Raw genomic sequence first — 9,019 nt, 5'->3', positions numbered from 1 at the left:
ATTCCTAAGTGATTTTCTTCTGGGATTTTCCCAAGGGTTATTTTGTATCTGTGGCTTAACACAGGTGAACATTTGGACATTAAAACAAAATAAAATGAACACTCAGCTCTCAAAAGTCTACTTTAAATGTTAGCTGTATCTTTATTGTTACTAGAAAGTAATCCTTTCCCAGGTTGCTAGAAGATCCCTTTAAAATTCTCAAGGCAATGAGTCTAAGATGCCACTTTTCCAGTTTCACCTTCTGAACATTTCAGAAACTAATTCTGCTTCTCAGTTCTTTGAGTAAACTTAGGTAAAAATACTATCCCTTTCGTCCCTAGTAGGTAATAACTTTCTGTCACTTCATTTTTCTATTCTTCCTCAGAACCTACATTCTTACTATATTTTAGGGTCTTGTTTCATTCCCATGAAATTCTCTTGGGTAAATTGTTCCACTGTCATCTCCTTTTTGATCTTTTTGCTTCACTGGTAAATTTCTTTTAGGACCTAAGGCTACCTAATCTTTCCAGAACTTACTGCACTGGAATTTTGGCATTAGTGACTTCTTCTCAATTCAGTTCTTGAAATTCCACATAGCTTTGGTAAATGTCATTTCACTTTGCCGTGTCCTTCTTTCTCTGCAGCTGTTTGTCTTTTCTGTCTTTGTGCCTGACCTACTCTTGCTTCTTTTTTTCTCTGAACAACCTATTGATCATCTTCATACTTCTCTTACCTCTAACTTGAGTCACGTCATCAATTCCTTGAGCTTCTCAATTTCTTCTTAGAGTGAGAATTCTGTTCTCTTTACTGTTGTGATCATTTACAATTACACGCTTAGGTATTTCACTTCCTATTATGCATGCTCTGTGGATGTCACCAGCTATCCCAAATTCAGCATGTTTACAAAAGTGATTAAAAAGTCTAATATTTGGATTCACATTTCACAATTCAAAATTCTGACAGTTAATGAGACTGCAAATACTTGGTGTCAGTTTCCTCGTAAAATTTAATCTTGAAACTGTTCCATCAGCATCTTCATCCATGCAACGATTCCCATTCAGTGAGTTTATTCCAGTAGTACCTTCTTGATTTCTCTGCTTCCAACTTCACTATTCTCTACACTGTAACCAGAGAAATCCTTTAACAGAATAAATCAGGATGGGCCTGAAAACAAACACCTTGTGATCCCTGCACTTTGGCATCAGAGGCAGGTGGATTGCATGTTTGAGCCTACCCTGGGCAGTTGTGTGAGTTTGCATGATATTGTATCAAAATAAAACACATTTTTAAAAAAAGAATAAGTAGATAGTTCCGTGGGAAGCTTCTGGGTTCAGTCCACATTACTGAAGAAAACTGATAAATTGGGTTGTGTCACTCTGCTCTGACTCTTCCCAACCTCTGCTACCTTGTCTTTGAATAAAGCTCAGTCTGCTTCTGCCCTGTCAGCACCACATGCCTGCTGGTCACCTCTTAAGTCTTCTTTTCCTCCAGTTGTGCTTACATCTTTAATGTCCCTTAAATTTCCTGAACACTTTTCTGCCTCTAATCTTCAGCCCATGATCTTTAGCACAGGACTTTTATTCAAATGAGTGTCGCCTTCACAGCCTGTAAGCCTGTATTCTCACTCTGGCTCATTCTCTGGGACATGTCCTCTGACTACCTTGTCTACAATTGTATTTCACCCCTTGTTTTTCACCCCTTATTTGAGTCACCATTGCTGCTATGTAATTGAATTCTGTTTCTACATAAGGTTTACATTCCAATATAAAATCAACTGATCTATTTTGCTGTTCTCAGTACGATGTTAGCTGTGTGATAAGAGGGATTTCTGCTTTCTTTTATCCACTAGTTCTTCTCTAATACTTAGAACATAGTAAGTTCTACAAAGTTTTGTAGAAATAAACAATGAACAAATTAAGATATGAAGAGAAGTGTTTGAGACACTGCTGCTCTAAAAAGCCTGTTGTCTTTACTAACATCCTATTGCTTCCTATTATTAATATCCCACTTTAACTAGCTAAATGCCCATGTACACACACACACAATCTTTTTATTTTCCTGCATTTATATTCTTTCTTGTTTTTTTTCCAACAAATTTCTGAGCTATTTATTTTCAGGTATGTTTACGTCTTTCAACTATTTAGTGAAATCTTTTTTTCTTCTTGATTCATATCATATCATTTGTACCAGACTCCATTTGAGTTCTTACTACTGGAGCCCAGTCACCCTGAATGCTTCTGTAGAGGGCTACAACTCTTCCAACAGTAACTGTGTAGCACATTCTACCATGAAATAGTCTTTCTTACAATGTTAAATCAAATACTTCCCACAGTAATTCAGGTCTTACTGTCTCTGATCTGTTTTGAGAAACTCTGCTCCCACACTCTAGAAGGTTCTTTGTGGTCTTCTCTCATTCTTAATATTTTCAGCAAGTATGGATTGCTTATTGTCACATCCTATATAATGATGTCTGCAAAGAAACCATTTGTTTTCCACATAACCTACGCTTTTTTTTTTTTTTTAATCATTTTGGAGGACTGAAGAAGAGAAAACCTGTCATCTCAAGCTCCTGAATTTGGTGGTGTAAATTGCTTTATTATTTATTTATTTATTTTCTCTTTTTTTTATTTATCTTTTTGAGACAGGGTCTTATGATGCAGTTTAGGCTGGTTTTGAACTCACTTTGTAGCCTACTCTGGCCTCAAAATCGCAGTGATCCTCCAGCATCAGTCTCCCAAGTGCTGGGATTACAGACATGCACGAACTTGCCCGACTAGATATACTTCATACCTGTTGCCATAGTATAATTATTAGTAAGCATTATTTCACTCTGGGAAATGATCACATATTTATTTGGTGATAAATTATAGATGCTCATGATATGTAAGTAAAATAGACTCAGTTGCTCCGGTGATCTGTCCTTATATCATATGCAAATGTTGTGTGTTACTCTAAGCAAAATGTAAGCCCCTCCATTAACACTGGACTATACTTGTAAATATCATAGACCACTTACTCTTTGGTGGGCAAAACCTAAGTTCTATTATAACCTAAAATACATTTTAATTTCAGTAGTATTTTTCTCTTAAATGCATTGTAATAGCATTGTCTTTGCAATACTGATTAATCTTCACTTTGCCTGACTTGTCCTATATTTTATTTATTTAGGATCTATCCATCTTTTAAAAAATTCTTACATCACCAAATAATTCTGCCTCTGTGTGTGTGTGCATGTGTGTGTGTGTGCATATTATGTGTGGGAGAGTGTTGAGGATGGAACCTGAGGCCTTATATATGCTACGCAAGTGGTCTATCCTAGCTCCAAACTGTCCTTTATGTCTTATATATTTATCTCTCTCTTTTTGTCACCCCCCTTTTGTTTCCTTTCTCGGTGTATCAACACAAGTGGCCTTTTAATTCCTTGAAGAAAAAACCTAACTTCGACATCTTTGGTTTTGTAGCATCAAGCCTAGAGTCAAGCAGCTTAATAGGAAAAAAAGACAATTATAATAGCAGTTGAGATAAGTGTGGTGTTGATGTTCACTATTAGAAAATATAAAGGGATGACATATGAGATTTCAGGAGATATCTGTAATTTAAGAAGAGCAAAAGTTATCATTATACCCACACTTTAGATTCAAGAGTCATGTTGTGTGAGATTGTAATACATTTTCACTGAAAATTATGCTGTTGTTGCTAGAGGACCAGGTGAATTTGAGAAAAAATATACCCTCTTTTATTAAATAGGAAATAACTATAAGAGATGTATGATTATTTTATATATTGCAGTAGGAAAATGCCAACTAAGTGATGGCCTAATGCTTTCACGTATCACTTAGAATGTTATTTCTGATAGAGCTCACTTAAATCTATTTAATAATGACTTCTCTTGTTATTCAAATGTGTGCATGTGTATATCTGTAGATATAGTGTATGAATTTCAAAATTACAAGTGAAGTCAAGTGGGTGAGGTATTCTTAACATTCCTTTACATTCAAACATCATCAATTGTATGAAATGTCCTTATTTAGCACATGTTCAAACATTTGAAAAAAATTATTTTTAAAAATTGACTACTAAGATATAAATAAATATACTCTCAAAAACTGATATCAGAGAGCTTACTAGAATATGAAGAACAGCTGCAAATTCCAAATATTTCTTAATCGTGGAAGAAAAATTATTGATATTTTAGACAAAACCAACTCTGGAAAACTCAAAATAGAAAGAAAAACTTTACAGAAGTTTATAACTTTTGCTATCTGGTAGCAGAAACTACCCACTTGTAAGTCATGAAAAAGAAAGCAAGTTTCATAGTATAGCGTATCCAGTTCATATACAGACATGTACGTAGATACGTAAGACTTAGTACTCAGAGATAAAGTTTAATTATAATATTTACTGGTGATTTTTGTTTTTCTTGGAGCAGAAAAGAAACTAAAATCTCTATGTGTAACAGTGTCTGCTTTGCTTTGAGTCAACATGTTCTATAAAACTTACTGGAACTTCTCTAAGGTGTATCTGATATGATAAAACCTATAGTTCTAAGCACAAAAATAATCCTTAACTATTTCCAGAAAAGCTTGTGCAAACCTACAATAAAGTCAAGTATTTCTGAGTAGTTAAAATTAAGAAAAATAACTGGTTTAGCTTTGCTGTTGAACAGAAACTATAGATCATATTCACTCACGTTTTATATATTGCATTCTCACATTTCATCTTTGTACTGCTCTTACGTTCGTACTCAGGTCATTCATATTTTATTTTGAAACATTTTCATTTTCAGATCAGCAGTTGTGTGATCCTGGTGAATTTCTTTGCCACGATCATGTGACTTGTGTCTCTCAGAGCTGGCTGTGCGATGGGGACCCTGACTGCCCTGATGATTCGGACGAATCTTTAGACACCTGTGAGTAGAAAGGTTCTCATGCCGTTTGGATTTACCTTCCATGTGAAATGAAATGTCAGTTGTTTTCACGGGTGACTGCTGTTCTAGTTGATTCTTTTTTTTCAAATAACCTAAGAAACTGGAAACTTTTGTTTTTGTTTCCCTGAAAATGAGTATGTGAGTGAGAGCTTTGTAGTGTGAAGGGAAGAAAATGGTAGGTTCCTTATTTCAATGGGATTGTATTAAATCCTTTAACACACAGCAATAGAAGGAATGTTCACCAATATTTGCTCTCATATATGTTGAGACACTGGAACATATAAAAATAATATTATATAAGCCAAACTATAGTTCCCATGTTATGGGTATTAATATCTAACAGCATTACACATATTATTAATCTTTTCTTTTGACCCTGAAAACAGAAACTTTTTTCATCAATGGAGTGAAGACCATACCTTTATAATGTGTGACTCTAAATTCTTTATTTTAGATCCTAATAGCAGCTGCAATTTAAGAGTCCACTGGGAGTTTTAACCACATTAGAAATTCTGCTATGACAAAATACTAAATGAATAATATGAACAAAGAAAAACAGATGCCCCTCTTTTTAATTGCGTACATGTTCCCAAAATTGACTCCCTAAATTTTGATACTGGTATAGCATTTCTAGCATTTCCCATGTCAGTCTATGCTTCAGATGTGCCAACATGTTAACATTGCCTCCAAAGCTCTAGCATACTTCTGTGAAATCAAAAGGGAAATTTCCATTATCTTTCTGCCTGGTACTGTAGATATAAAAGCTTTAGTTCCATTTTCCGTTTTATCAACTCATCTGCGTACTCTGTAGGCGGCACCCAATATATGCTTTCTGATCAAAATCTTGTCATTAGACACCAAGTGGTGCTGATTGTCTTCATGTTTTCTGGTTTCTTAAAGTATCTGAATGTGCAAGTACTTGAATTATCTGCATTAACTTAATTACTTCACTTTACTTGAATGGATCAATGTCTCCACAAGAAAAGGTTGCAGTTGTTTACTACATTTCTATTTTTCAGTGACTTTTACCAGTGTAATTCTAAAAATATTGATTAAGTTCCTTGTAGCCTAGACAATTCTAATGGATGAGTAAATGTTGTAAATCGTTATGAAGGAATATTATTTGGCAATATAAAGTAACAGTGAAGTCATAGGAACTCATACAAAAGAACTAGTAAGAAAAGAGAAAAGATATTCTGTGACAGATGCCACATAGGCAAATATGTAGAGCTCGAATGTAAGGTCATGGTGGAGAAAGAAAGGAGGAATAACTGAGAGTGAGTATGAGGTCTAGTTTTGAAGAGGGGGAAGAAAAGGTTTAAATTCAGGTTGTATTGTCGATGATTTCACAGCTCTGAGTTTGTTGAAAATATGCAATTATAAACATGGAATGTGAATTATATCTTAATAAAGGTGTATTAAAGTGAAGAATCTTGATATTGAGCATGCAGGCGCAGATGTTAATGTGATAAGACAACGGTAATAAATGTTTTGAACATGAATTATGTAACTAGAGGGAAAACATTTCAACTCACTCTTTTTAAGCTTTAGCCCTTTTCTATGTAAGTGCCATCTCCTCATTAATGGCAGGGAAAGTCTCCCATGGCAGAATAATGGTAATAAGTTCCTCCATTCGCTAGCAGAGGCTTGTGTTCTGCTTGTATTCTACTACTAATTCTGGGACTGGAAAAAAGTCAGGCATGAGATAGATTTGCGAGAGCTACATGTGGAAAGATCAGGTTCAAGAGGAACTGCCCTAGCTTTGTGTCTGGCACATGGCAAAAGCAGAGAGCAGTGTTGTAGGGCATATCCTAGAAAAAAGTTCCCTTCCAGTCAGTGAAGAATAGGGAACAGCGATGTTCCCTTCCTGCTAAAGAGGAAAGCCAGTACAAAAATTTGAGTAAAGAGGTTTTGTGGTCTAGAGGTTGCATAAGAAGCTATATACTCCATGGCCTCACCTATCAAAGATTTAGGAATAACTATTATTCTAAGTGGGTACTTAATCAGCGCAACACATTTACATTTATATTGAATTAGGCCGTTCCAGATAAGTGGTTACAGTCAGGACTAATTGAAAAATGGACAAACATAGAAAAAAAAAAGCTTCATGGAAAATTTCAGACTTTCAAATTCAAATTTCTCATTCCAGATGTTAACAATTTCCATTTTCTCTGATCACAGGGCTTTGTAATGTGTTGTTTTATGATATTCAAATGCAGCCATCACTGATGTATGTAAAGGTATAATTTTATAATTATATAAATGCATACATTCAATGTAAAAGATCAATAGTACAAATGAAAAATCGTGGAAACTGATTCTCAGGGTAATTTTGCACTCAGTATATGAACAAAAGTGTGCAATCATCTTTGATTTGAAGACAAAATATGTAGTATCTGTGAAACATTAGATGAAAACAGTTGATGCAGTATATTTTTTTTTTCTTAAAACGGCTTTGTTTTTAAAGTGAGAGGAATGTCCAACCCAGTATAGTATTTATTATGACGCTATGAAAGTCCTTAAGTGACAAAATTCTAGTAACAAATAAGTGGATATTGCTTAGGAAGAGGAAAACTTTACTATAAAGCCATGATAACTACAGTGTTTTAGAAGAAAGACATACATAAAGAAAAATATGAAATCCTGGAACTTCAAAGACATTTACATATATTACAGGAACTGAAAGTTTAGAGGTTATTGCCTGCTCTTCTGCGTTTCTTTGGAGGTATCTCTAGTATATATGATGCAGGAATTAGATTTTAAGGACAGAAACGTGCAAGAATACTGGTATGTGAGATTGATTCGGTGTTATTTTGGGTGGAGAACAATCTAGAAAATAAAATTGGAAAATTTTAATAATCTATCACCTTAGTACTATTGGGTATGAAAAATTATTTTTTCCAAACAAATAAAAGTCTTGATTTCTGCACAGTATTTGAGATAATTTTGCAGGTGTCTGAATAATTGTTAACGCCATCCTTTGATTCTATGAGTCAACAAAAATAGGAAGTTAAGAAGATCTCCCTTTCTTTACTTATGGTTTTTAATCAGCTGTTGTTAGTTGGTGTAGTATAGCCAGAGGGAAGTAAATAGTGGAAATGTTTATTCTTGAAATGAAACCTTGGTACCATCTGTGGAAACAAAGTCTTCTTGAAAGGCAATTTTATTCTGAGGTATTCAAATTTTATTTCCTCCTAGGATTACTCTGGTGAATGTTTGATGATACTTCATTTCCAACAAACAGCTCCAGCTGATGTTTAATATTTTCTGGGAATCTGATGTTATTACACTTAAAACTAGATTCTTCCTTTTTAAGCCTGGAATGTAATAATCATGCTATTTTCCTTCTTTTCTATTGCCTTGAATGATCCCCCTTCAGAAAACCATTCAGACTGTTCTTTAATTACAGGTCATGTTTTGGACAGCGTGGCTCATTGTTCACTAAAGAACAATGAAAATAATCTATGATTGAATACACTTTTTAATCTGGATAGTTGCTGTGATAATTTGTAGGCTGACATTGCTCCATCTTGTCCTTTTAAACATTTCCTGTAAAGGACCAGACAGTAAATATTTAGGTTTTCACAGGCCCATGGGAAATCTGTTGAATATTCTTTTCTGTTTTTGTTTTTCATTTTTTTTTACATAAAATTCTTTGATAAATGGTAGAAAAACTGCATGCACAGTTCATACTCCACAACAATGGGCTATTGGTGAGACATTGTCAACAGGATGTAGTTTGCCAAATCCCTCCTGAAAGTGTTGTAGCTGAACTCTGTAGAAGTACTGTAGAAGCAGGTCTGTGCCCAGGTACTGCCACTACATGCAGTGGCATGATCCACCAGTGGCAATGGAGCTGTTCATGGAGCCGGTTCATGTACTCACCGGTCTACGCATGCTGCCACAAGGAAGCATTATGGTGTTATTTGCAAAATCTGTTTTTATGCCTTCTGTTTTTGTATAGCTCTTTTTGGTTAGAACTGTACTTGAATATAGGTCACAGAACCATTAGTTTATCTGAATAGATGTCTCCTTTTCTCATGCAAAAAAGTGGACAGTTCAGAATGCAGATGGCACCTGCAGAATGCCATTGGCTTGCTCCACCTTCTCCTC

At 34.9% G+C, this 9,019-nt stretch overlaps 1 protein-coding gene across 1 annotated transcript in view; it reads left to right on the top strand.

The window, feature by feature from the left end:
- The first annotated feature begins 4,323 nt into the window (after positions 1-4,323).
- Positions 4,324-9,019, top strand: part of Lrp1b (low density lipoprotein receptor-related protein 1B) — a 1,427,040-nt gene continuing 1,422,344 nt past the window's right edge. Inside the window, exons 1-2 of the mRNA XM_013517439.1 lie at positions 4,324-4,337; positions 4,728-4,888. Coding sequence (XP_013372893.1) covers positions 4,324-4,337; positions 4,728-4,888 — 175 coding nt within the window. The remainder of the gene's footprint in view (positions 4,338-4,727; positions 4,889-9,019) is intronic.

Source organism: Chinchilla lanigera, unplaced genomic scaffold (assembly GCF_000276665.1).
Source record: "Chinchilla lanigera isolate Chin_1 unplaced genomic scaffold, ChiLan1.0 scaffold00039, whole genome shotgun sequence".
NCBI classification, from domain to species: domain Eukaryota; kingdom Metazoa; phylum Chordata; class Mammalia; order Rodentia; family Chinchillidae; genus Chinchilla; species Chinchilla lanigera.
This window is presented reverse-complemented; position numbering and strand designations above follow the sequence as displayed.